Source organism: Ostrea edulis, chromosome 4 (genome assembly GCF_947568905.1).
Source record: "Ostrea edulis chromosome 4, xbOstEdul1.1, whole genome shotgun sequence".
Taxonomy (NCBI): domain Eukaryota; kingdom Metazoa; phylum Mollusca; class Bivalvia; order Ostreida; family Ostreidae; genus Ostrea; species Ostrea edulis.
Window position 1 is genome coordinate 90,646,494 of NC_079167.1, and position 12,711 is coordinate 90,659,204.

Genomic DNA, 12,711 nt, shown 5'->3' on the forward strand with positions numbered 1-12,711 from the left:
TTTAGGGTTTACGATCAACTTCTAGAGATAATCGATCATGTACCTCACCCAAAGGACGGTATGTGCTGGAATAAACTGAACAAACTCAGCAAAATTGAGTACAATATCAAAACGAAAATAACAACGCTGACATCTGAATGAATTGCTTTGATACGTGATTTACGCCTTAAACACAAAGATGGCATAGGCGTCCAGCAAGTATGCACACATAAATAAAAAAACAATTTTATTGTTTTCATCTGTCATCTCCATTTTGTGAACATACACATGTATGTAACAGAAATTAAAATGCGTTATCTGATTGGTTAGATTTTGTTTTCGTCAAGAACGGTAACTCGCTTGATCCGTTAGATGGCAATTCAGTCGCAACTAAATCCGCCAAGGGGGAGATCAGTGGCGGATTTAAGGGGGTCGCAGCCGCCCCCCCCCCCCAAATTTTTTTTCAAATTTAAGGTAAATCGTGTTAATATCTTGTTTAGAAAAATGTACTAAACAATAAAAGAAGCAATAAAATCTTCCACTCTCGGAAAAATAATTGACAAAATCTTTTGATTTCTTGAATTACTTTATTGGGAGAACTTTTTTTCTTTTCTTTTTTAAACCTTAAAATTTGCATCATTTTATCAATTTCACCTGATAAAAAATGATAGAAAATAGTACAAAAAACTAAATAGGAGACATATTTCAAACCATATAAAATCCAGGAGCTTCATGGTGGCCCCCAGACCCCCTGCCTCATAAAGTGGTGCCCCCCGTAACCGCAATTCCCCGTGGGATGAGAGTAAGCAAATCGGACACTTGGCTTGTGAAGATAGTGCCTAAAATGTAAACATAGGTAATAATTGCTAGGTTCTACGCCAAATTTCGGGATTTAGAAGTGAGAATTGCGGGTCTTTCGAACAAGAACTTAAAACGGAGGTCCTTCACTGCTACGTCTTCATCTACAACGACATCTGAATAGGAGTGAAAAATTTGTAGAAGGGGCGTAAAACAAACAAACGAATAAAAATAGATTAACACGTGTAGCATATAGGCTACCCTATATATTATCATAAGCACAAAATTATCTGTTGTAATGGGAAGGACTACAATAATGATGGGTGTATCTATTATAACCCCTTGTCAAAATTAGGAAGAACTAAATAAATGTCAATCGGTGTACCTGTTTCCTACGTAATAAAAATAGAAACAAGAGGTACTGTGAGCAATGCTCACTAAGAATACCCCCCGCTTACCCCAATCTCCCAAAGGGTGTTGGTAATAGGTATAAACTACCTCTTTTCTGAGTGTAAAAAACAAATGGCATGACAAACCGAACCATATTGCTACTTCGATGTCCAGTGCGCGTGACCTATGACCTTTTGACCCCAAAATCGATAGGTAACATCTTCATCCCATGGGTAGTCCATATGTAAGATATGGTGACTGTAGGTGGCAAGGATAGCACTTTAGAGCCCGGAAACCATATTGCTACTTCGATGTTCAGTGTGCTTGACCTTTGACCTTTTGACCCCAAAATCGATAGGGAACATCTTCATCCCATGGGTAGTCCATATGTATGATATGGTGACTGTAGGTGGAAAGGATAACGCTTTAGAGCCCGGAAACCATATTGCTACTTCGATCTCCAGTGCGCATGACCTTTGACCTTTTGACCCCAAAATTGATAGGGAACATCTTCATCCCATGGGTAGTCCATATGTATGATATGGTGACTGTAGGTGGAAAGGATAACGCTTTAAAGCCCGGAAACCATATTGCTACTTCGATGTCCAGTGCGCTTGACCTTTGACCATTTGACCCCAAAATCGATAGGGAACATCTTCATCCCATGGGTAGTCCATATATTTGATATGGTGACGGTAGGTGGAAAGGATAATGCTTTAGAGTCCGGAAACCATTGCGTCTATAGACGGGCGGACGGACGGACAGACAGACGGACAACCCGATTCCAGTACTTGTTTCGGGGGGTATAAAAAGTAAACTGTAATATTAATTCAATAAAAGCAGAAACTTAGAAGGATATGTGACAATTTTGAATTATTGTAACTCCATGATGAAATAATGACAAATATCATTAAATAAAAATGATAATATTGAAGCATCATGTTCATGAGATTAGCCTTGTGAAAACCTCATCTAATACCTATTGTACAGAATGGTTATTCGACGAAGAAGAGCTAAGTGTGCACCTAATGGAACTTCGTGTTGCTTCTGTACACACGTGTGTCTGCACCCAAGTACGAATCATAAAGTTCTTCATATTCTTTTCGCTTATTGTGGTTCCTTAGGAATCCAAACATAATGCTAACGATGCCATACATCTCTGGCAATTCTTTGCTCAATTCTTCTATCGCCGGTATATAATTTTGAAGTGGACTAAATGTCCGATATAACTGTGAAATCCAATATGCATGTATAAAGCAGTCTTTTAGTTTTTCTTTCAGCCTTTTCATGATATCAGATTTCTGTGCCAGGATTTCCCTATTTAAATCCTCATCTTCAATCTCTGTAACGTCAAGCATGTTACTGTCTTGAATGGATCGCTCTAAACAGTGGATAGCTTCTGCAATTCCAAGAGAAGCTAAATCGGTATTGTCCCTTTTCAATTCATTTTTGCTAAATTCATAAAAGAATTCTGCCAGTAACTCAAAATTTTTCGTTTTTTCTGCTGGAATATCAAGCCAGGCAATCTTGAAACTTACTTCCCATTGTAAGATATCCTTAACAAATAAGCATTCTTTTCTCATGATGGAATTTAATAGATTAATGCCACATTCGTTCTCAAACATTTTTGCCAAAATGATTCGAGATGTCTTCTGTCGAAGCTCACCAAGAGCACTACAGAAAAACTCGGCCAAACTGCAGAATTCATCTCTAGATGAACAAAATCCAGTTTCAAAGGTATCGCGAAGGAGTGTAAATGCTGCATCATACAATCCCCGTCTAGCCAAAAATTTCACTGTCCGTATCGTTCCAGGAACAAAATACTCTCTATAATCTTGGACTAAGTTTCTGTTTCTTGCAAAGTTTCTACAGTTCTGAAAAATGATCGCTTCTAACTTTGATCCATATGAATATCCGTATTTCGAGGCAAGAAATTGAATAGTTTGTAATGGGAACAACCGAGCAGCTTCTGTCTGAAAGTAAATGTCGTCAATCTCTTCCTCCGTGTAGCAGTCGAGAAGATTTCTACTTGGAATAAAGTAATGTGGCAAGTTCTTTCTTTTTAAACACTCTAACAGATAAGATATACTATAGAGTATAGCTCCTCCAAAATTTGTGTCCCATGTATCTGCTGGAATCTGTTCGCAGCAGCTGAAAAAGACTGCTTTGATGTGTTTGTGTTTTAGTCGTCCAGCGCTACAACTTTCTAGCAGTACTTTTAGTGTATCGAACCCGTGGAGTCGAGCTGTCGAAACATATATAGCTTTGCTGAAGAGTATAGTCTCCGATGAAGAGAAATTAAATTTCCATTCAATCTCTGGATGAGAACTTTGTGGATGGTGTTTAGGGATCACAGTACATCCCAATTTTTGAATTTCAGCGATCACCTCTTTTGGGGGCCACTGGAATTTTCTTGGTCTGTTACGCCACTCTTTCATTGTTGATGGAAATTCACATTGGAATCCTACCATACATTCTGCCGTTCTCTGGGGGAGAGTCATCTCCTGTGGAACTTCTAAATTTTTCAAATAAATCTGTCCTGCATGTCTATATAGACTTTTTGCGGGAAATTCAGTACCAGATGACAGAACTTTTACATGTAAATATCCCGGATGGGTTGACGCTGTATCAGCCATCATTTTAGACAATAAGTCTTCCATAGTATGTGCAACAACTGTTGCGTCCTTTTTCATTTTATCGTTGGAGCTTTGCATTATCTTCCCTCTAGTGATATCCTTCAAATACACGTCTGTTCCCATTGCGTAAGTGCCTATGTATTGGAACAGAGTTCCGTCTACAGTAATCGGTGGAATATACTGAGAGTATGTCAAAATCAGTAATCGAGATATCAAATGCCTGAACATGAAAAATAAATGTGGAAGTGGTATTCCTGTTCTTGAGTCGATGTGAAAACTGTCTTCAATGCAGCACTGCTGCGAATCTGAAAAAGAAATGGAAGAATTGTTGCTAATTGCATTTAAGATGTCCTTCTTACAAATCCTTGCATTATTTATTTGAAACCTAAGTTGTTTTTTTGTTTTTTTTCCTTTTCTTTTGACGTTGATGTGGATAATGGTTTTGTATATATGCTGAAACATCTCTCTCTCTCTCTCTCTCTCTCTCTCTCTCTCTCTCTCTCTCTCTCTCTCTCTCTCTCATCTTTAAGCAAAAGAGGCTTTATGCAATATGTGTCTGTGTTGCATTACCTTTGCTTTCTTCTGGTTCCAGATCTGACAGTCCGTACGTTTTACAGATTGAATACCCAAGATCATGAGAAAGTGTGCGCTTTCTGTCAGTCTGGTTCTCTCCGTCAGTTGATTCAATTCCCAGTAGATTTCTGATGGCCCCCTTGTCTGCAATATTAAGCGCTTTCATGCTGTCGATTTTCCTCTGAAGAAAGTCCTTCCTTGCATCACGTTCCATGGTTTTCGTACATGTATAGTATCTGAACAACAGTGCTTCTGCAAAAATTTCAAAAGGAATACATAATATATTGAATATGTACCGAGAATTTGCTTCAAATGAAGTACAATGAATATATGCCGAGTATTTGCTTATGGTCTAACTGTTGGTACTCTTTAAAATTGAAAATCCGATCATTTTTATTTAAAATGATCTGTTACATAACAACAGTATCAATACAGATATGCTGAAGGCAATAAGAAAATTATAAAAACTTAACTGTACTGCCATTCTCTCTCCCAGTTCTTTGGTCTTAAGCTCAGGTAGTGAAACTCTCCAAAGTGACCGAGATAAATCGTCAAACATTCCGCCCGTCCGTGATGGCCTCCAGGCAAGACTTCAGTGCGTCTGACGTCTGTTTCATACACGTTATAAATCACGGCTTTCATCCCTAGTGCGTCTACAGAGGCTTTCAGAACCATATGATCACACCATTCGGTGTTTTTCTCCATTCTTGATAAATATTGTTCCCACGTTTCGGAGTAAAGGAAAGCTTCTAAGTGCGAGCCATCTTCTTGTAAGGGATTTTGCCGAAGATACCTGCTTGTTAGAAAACAAATTCAATATAAATTCTTTTTTGCGAAACAAGATCGTCAATAAATATCTGTATAATACATGTAATATCGGATGGGTGTCAGATTCGTAAGGTTGACAAAACTGCACTGACGATAATTGTTGCATTAATACTTAACAGAGCGTGCTTTTAAAAAAAAATCACTTTTCTTTTTAAATGTGTGTTTAGTCACTTCAGAAATATTTCATTGATATGTGATCGGGTCACATGGTATATAAATGCAATTGTACATACAATCTGAGACCTACATTCATGTAATATCAAACCATTGATATTTTTGTGGTTTCGTTAGAAATACTGATCTCGTATGGCGCTGTGGAATTCCAAACTGTGACAAAAAGATTATTACGACTCTTGAGTTGACCGAGTCTCAACATATATCCAAACTGTTGTGTTTGAAACACATTTATGTAAACAATTCAGAAGTTTTATTTAAACGCTTAATACATAGGACATGTCACTGGTATTAAACTGATCGTTACTATCATCCCAAGATGGCGGAAGGAAATTCCGGAAAGACCACGTTTACTTATTATATCTATTTGTATTGTTTATTTGCGAATGATATGTAGATAAGAAATATCATACACTAGCAACAATTACATGTAAGATCAGGTGTTATTTTATCTTTTATACGGCTCATATGAACAGAAAATTCGTCGTTGAAAAAACAGCGAGGATGATAGTAACGGAAATGAATGATGATAGTAACGTAAGAATTTTCGTTACTATCATCCTCGCTGTTTTTTCAATGACGAATTTTCTGTTCATATGAGCCGTATAAAAGATAAAATAACACCTGATCGTAATTGTTGCTAGTGTATGATATTTCTTATCTACATATCATTCGCAAATAAACAATACAAATAGATATAACAAGTAAACGTGGTCTTTCCGGAATTTCCTTCCGCCATCTTGGGATGATAGTAACGATCGTAACGATCGTTACTGATGATAGTAACTATCATCAGTTTAATACCAGTGCATGCGCCATTCATAGAAAATAAAAGTACCTGACGTAAAGTGACAGTTAAACTTGTGTTCTTGGTTATTACGACAAAGATTCAGTTATCATCCCTTTGCAAATTTCACATCCACATTGAGACGTGTGTTGCTACAACTTATAACACGTACAACCTATTTATAAATGATGTATGAATTATCTATTGTAAACTTTCACTTTCCTTTTGAGTACTTCCTGTTTTAAAGTTTTTACTTCAAACACTCCTTTGCAATTCGAGCAGCATATTCTATCCTTCGCCATCGTTCGATGTAGACCATCATGTAAGTTTTTAAACATTTCTGAATTAGTTTTGAACATTATAAATTCCTTTATAACTATTATGTTTTCCTAGGAACTTTTGAATTAATATATTTTTTCATTTTGTCAATATGTGAACCATATGAGTAATTTTCTTTCCTATTTTTTGTAGCCTTTTACCACTTCATACATACACAATAAAGTACATGTTAGCACACATGTATTTGTGTTGTCATTGGTTTGCTAGCTGTTTGCACCAGACAGCATAAGACGTAACCAACTGTGAGTTGAGTTCCACAAATTCAGACCTGCATACATGTAGTACAGGGATGGAGCAGTGAGTTTTTAATATTATTCCTACATCCCTGTTTGTAATATCTCATCAGATCCAGGTAACTTGTACTTCTAAATGTCGAGCATGTTGGCGAAGGAGCAGCCGCTTATTAAAGTCTTAAGTTTGACACGGCCAGGGTAGAAGAGGACCCACGATCTCTTGGTCACAAAGCCAATGGCTTAACTTCTGAGTCATAGTAACTAGTAGAATAGATAAGAAAAATGTTCAATGGAATCAATTTTGGGTAACAAAAGAAAAATCCTGTAGGGGAAGGGGGGAAGGCAATTGTTCGGAAAAGTCATTTATATATCAAGTTTCTATTGTTATTTTCTGTCGAACATATAAATGAATTTTTCATATTTTCATTTTGAGCTTATAATTTATACCTAAAATGTTCAAAGTAACCCTCAACGCTGACATAAACGGCATTGTCCCCATTCAAGCACCGATTTTGACATGAGTTTTGGCTTTGAAGCCCTTCAAGGCAGGTCTGACCCTACGATTTGTGTGTGTGGATATTTTGAGAGGTTACAATGATGAAAACAATTTACAATAGTATGTGTAAAGCACCCTTGCTTTTGGGTAGAAATTCAGAAAAAAACGACAAAAACTTAAGGAAACTGCTCTTGAAAACCTGGTTTATATTTACGTGGGTATATTACTTTTGCTTGCACTGCTGCCAGTATATGCCGTGATCATTATTGCCATGGGTCGAATCCGCCTCATACCACACTTTTATTATTTTCTATTTCGCATTTTCAACACTTTTCATTTCTAATAGAATCATGTATATCTTTTCCTTCAATAATTAAGTTTAAATGCATATCCATGGATTCTTTATATAAAAGGCATTAGGGGCCTCCGTGGCCGAGTGGTTGGAACATCGCGCTCAAAATCACACGGCCTCTCACCTCTGTCGGCGCGGGTTCGAATCCCGCTCGCGCTGATTAGTGAGAAAGTTTCCCAGTTTAGTTTCGGAAGGTTGGTGGTCTCTTCCCAGGTATATTGTATCTGGGTTCTCTCTTCCACCAATAAAAACTGGGCGCCACCAAATAACTGAAAAATTGTTGAGTGTGGCGGAAAACATTTGCGACGAAAAAATAATCATTCTATACAGGAAAATATCACATTCTTGCCCAACATTGACACTTGCAATTCTTATTGGGAAATAAACCAAAACCGTTAATAACATTCATCCTGATCATCGTAATATACACACATTTCCCATTATATAATCGTAATCTTTTAATTACCCATAAGAAAAGAAATTCAGAAATTGTCCAGTTTTGCTTCATGCTTATTGTTTTCAGGAACTGGTCTGATTATTTGTTAAGTGACACCTCCTGCAACAAGTCACCTCCATTTGAAAGGTCGTATCCGAATCACAGGCGATTGCATCACTTGGGGGTCGAATTTACTATATAAAGAGTACTCTTTATATAGTACATTCGACCCCCAAGCGATGCAATTGCCTGTGATCCAAATTAAAGACCTTTGACTTTCACATTTAATACCAACGTCTGGTGATGGAACAGTTACTTCCTGTTTTTACGGCATACATACAGTTCTATTCCTATTTTTATAATTCAAATACATGTATCATGCATCAGTGATGTTTTATAGTTGTCAACTTGCCAGAAATAAATGTCTTGTTAAATAAATGTATTCGAAGTAGAGAGTTAACCCGAAAGTAACTAAGACCGGATATATTCCATTAAAAATATGAAATATCATATAGATATCAAACTGCGTAAAGAAGACATGCATCATGGTAGTACATAATTGTAAGGGGTCTATTAAAAATTTACGTTTATGTCCACATACTACGCCACATTGAAAAGCAATCAATTACAATTAATCAGCATGAGGTGACAATCTAGTATGGGTGATCCGGACTAATAAGTTTTTATTATTTGTTACCCTTTCTCGAAATGATTCAAAAGTTTGGAGTAAATCTCAAATACTATTTAAAGCATCTTTTATACCATTTTATGTTTGTTGTTATAATTCCTATTCGAACATTTTCCCACTTACATAAGGAAATCACTAGCTTTATGTGAAGTGCCACATCATTTTAAATTTTAATATATGTTTCATACTCAAGGTCGAACCAGTGAAGGTTCTTTATACCACGTCATTGGACCTCTGTGTTTAATGTCCTATCCAAAAGATCCGTGACTTTTGCTTCCAATGCCGATGTAGCAAAACATTAGACTCGACGTGTAGAAATGACCCGGATCATTTCTCAACGTTGACAATTGACTCCAAAGTTTTGTAAATTTTTATCCCGGATCATTTTAACAGGTGTTCGGAAGAGAAAAATATTGCAATTTCATATCATCCCCACATAAATCAAAATGACTTCCGATGAATGTTGACCCTACATTGTATTGAATAATAATGGCGGATATACAAATGTGGTTAAAATTATATCCATAACACCTAAATTCGGTAGAGAGAGTAGTCAAGTAATACCATTGTACATCTTTAGAAAGGTATTGACGAGTAGAGTTTCAAAATGACCCCCTCCGCAGTCCCGGGCACGGGCGGGGTCTCAAATCATGTAAAATATTATTGGAATGGACTCGGCGAATAGAATTCCAAAATGCAGTGTCCCATCCCCGGGCCTGACACCTAGTCTAGTATTGGTATTGGTCTAGCATATCAAAGTAAAAAAAAAAGCAATTATGCAGTGTGTCTTTGGTTGGTTGGTTGCACAGGCAACTGCATCCCTTGGGATCGAATTTACTATAAAAGATTACTCTTTTAATTGTAAATTCGACCCCAAACGATGCTATTGCCTGTGGTTGATTGTATATAGTTTAACGTCACGCTTGAGAATTTTCAACACGTATGGAGGTGAGAACAACAAACAGGTATTAATCCCACAACTCCAATAAGGAAAACAAAATAAGGAGATGGGCATGGTACCGTATAAGTTTTACATTATGACCCCTGGGTCGAGGCCTCTGCGGGTGGACTGTTAGTCCCCGAGGGTCTCTACAGCCCAGTAGCTAAATACTTCGTTACTAGCTTGAAAATACGGATGCCGTGATAAAATTTAGAAATTCATTTCAAAATTAAGGATTATCTTCCTCACGCATAGCTCTTATCCTGAGACGAATTTGACTCCACTTTTTTGGCACACTGTTTTCCCCTATAATAGCTCCAAAACTTTAGCATCACTGAAGAGCCATTATTTGTCGAAATGCGCATCTGGTGCATCAAAATTGGTACCGTATAAGTTTTACATACGGACCCCTTGACATACGAGATGTGGGATCAGGTGCCTAGGAAGAGTAAGCATTGCCGATGAAGCGCTGCAAAATTTAGGCATATATGCTCAGCGCTTATTTCCTTTGAGTAGGGAGGGACCGTGTCACACCTGCCATGACAAAGGACTTCGGTTTTTGCGGTCTCATCCGAAGGATGGCCCCCATTTAGTCGCCTCTTACGACAAACAAGGGGTATTAAGGACCTATTCTAACCCGGATCCCCATGGGACCAATGTATCTTTGGAAATATTTCAATGAGTATTTAATTGTATTGTGTCGTATCTGGAATAGGAGGAAGACCTATTCGTCACTCATAACAAAATCGTTTCTAGTTTTCTTTTCATTTTGCTTTGAAGTAACATTTTAATCACTTTTGTTGAATTCAAATTTCAGTATTTTTTCCGGTACCCCAAATCTTGTTTATTTTGCAATATTCAAACATTAACAAAATTATGTAACAAAACTGTTTTGGTTATCATATGTCCTTAACAAAGTTGTTTTAATACAACTACATCTTGAAAACAAATCCACCTCCTTACTAATACTACTTACGCACTTCTACCATAAAAGTCAATCCTTCATAACATTTTCCTTTCATTTTCGAGCAATATTTTTAAACAAAAAATTGTTCCTTACCTAATTAATTATGACCAATGTTTATTAGTTGTAAAAATAAAAAGATACTGTGGGTTTATGATAATTTGGTTCACAGAATTTTTCTTTAAAAATTCAATAGTTGGGTTTAGATGTTCTTGTTCCATGTGTAGGTAAGTTTATGCATTCGTTGTCTAATTCATCCAGATATCTTCAGGTTTCGTCCTTCATAGAATATTTAAACTAATATTTAAAAAAACTCACTTGAGAACAAAATTCCGTAGTGAATCAGGCGAATTTCCGAATACACCATTGATTGACAGCTGATCAGCTATAGCTCTGAAGAGACAGTTTCCGTCAGCTGTAACATCATGTACTTCAAAACCATTGCTATCTGCGTACTTTTGAATGGACTTCATTAATACCGGCATATTATAGTATTGTGCTATACCTCTACCTACAGTGAAAAACATCTACATGTACGTGATATGAGTGGGCGAGACAGTTTAATATGTAGCATACACATTCAAGTATATCCCTGCTTTCATAGGCTGTGTATGGTGTTCTACGCCGACACGAACATTTAAGGGAAAATGCTTTTCCCATTTTGAAATTTTCACATCTATTGGACTTTAATGATATGTAAAAAAAAAAAAAAAAAAAAAAAAAAAAAATAACAACAACGTTGTTTAGAGAGGGGGTTACAATCCTCAACACGGTTTGGAAGTTCTAAAATGTGACACAATACCCTATATCGGTTAATTTTGGCGCACTGGATATGTTGGGTTTTTTTGGTAGATGCCAAAAAACAACAACAAAAAACCACCAACGCTAAAAATAAAGCACTTAAATTTCTATCCATATCAATAAGAAACTTCTTTAATGAAACCGCTCCAAAAATTATAGCGCGCTAAAATTTCAAACTACATGTACCTTTTTGAGAAAACAACTCCTCAAATATTCCCCACGCCAAAATTACCCGGTTTACGGTTTTAGAAATTATAATGATGGCGTTTTAAAACCAATTGTCCTGTAAATGAAATATTAAAAAAATCAAAATAATGAAATATTCTTACTGTATCTTCCATTTCCTTCAGAATTGTAAGGAGAAGACACCATGCCATGCATTAATCTTTGATCTTCAAAATTCTTTCTGTACGTTTCAAAGTATTCGTCTTCACTGTCAAAATAGTCACTTGTATCATCATCATCCTGAACATCAGAGTTATGTAGACCTGCTCCCATTTCCGAGAAGTCATAATAATTCCCATCTGGTTCATCTAACCCAGAAATGGTCGGTTTCAGATCATCTGATTTTGGAACAACAACTTCATTGACTTCTCTGCTCTTTAGATTGTGGTCTTTGCTTTGAGAGTCTGCGGAATAGTCTGAGGTAATTTCACTGGACAAAGCATGCTCCGTTACCTCAATATTAGAAAATTCATTTTCATCTACATTCTGCTCATCGTATGTATCGACAAAATCGTTTTGGAATTCTTCTTGTGTAATCTGCTGCTCAGGCTTCTGATTCGACCAGATATTGCAGAGGAAATTTCTCGACCTCGTTCTATCGGATGATTTTTCTATCTCTGACAGAGCGCTGCGTTGTGACATCCTCTTCCTAATGTGACAGCCGTGTAACTGTTCTTTCTTGTATATACGATACTAATCACATGAAACAACGTCCTTCCCAGTTAGGATACACGGAAATTTCCCCACAAAATGATTTCCGCCAACAGGATTTAAAATAAAAATTATAACATTTGGTATATCAATATTTACAGAATGAGGGATTAATATCATGTAAATTTAATTTTGAATAATGTGAATGAGGACATTTTCCGTCCTTATTGTGGTTTATCTTATACTAATTTTCCATTCTATAATTAGAGGTCGCGTCATCAAGCATGTGGGTAGCACGTGACCTGTGTTGTACAAACTGCTAATTTTCTATCGAAGGCTATTTCCCGACAAATGCACTCCGGTGAAAAGACAATGAAACATAACCAGACTTCAGGATACACGAATTTCCAGAACTACTAGA

General features: G+C 36.7%; 1 protein-coding gene across 2 annotated transcripts; it reads right to left on the reverse strand.

The window, feature by feature from the left end:
- Positions 1 to 213: 213 nt before the first annotated feature.
- On the reverse strand, positions 214 to 12,498 carry LOC125668458 (uncharacterized). 2 transcript variants are annotated; one of them, XM_048902658.2, is made up of 5 exons: positions 11,744 to 12,498; positions 10,932 to 11,124; positions 4,850 to 5,169; positions 4,374 to 4,628; positions 214 to 4,108 (listed from the first exon to the last, which is right to left on the reverse strand). In XM_048902658.2, the coding sequence occupies exons 1-5, from the start codon at positions 12,279 to 12,281 to the stop codon at positions 2,193 to 2,195; spliced, it is 3,222 nt and encodes a 1,073-aa protein (XP_048758615.2). In that variant the 5' UTR covers positions 12,282 to 12,498; the 3' UTR covers positions 214 to 2,192. The 2 variants fall into 2 exon arrangements, with proteins under 2 accessions (XP_048758615.2, XP_048758614.2); XM_048902657.2 differs by having other exon boundaries at positions 4,850 to 5,172.
- Positions 12,499 to 12,711: the final 213 nt, after the last annotated feature.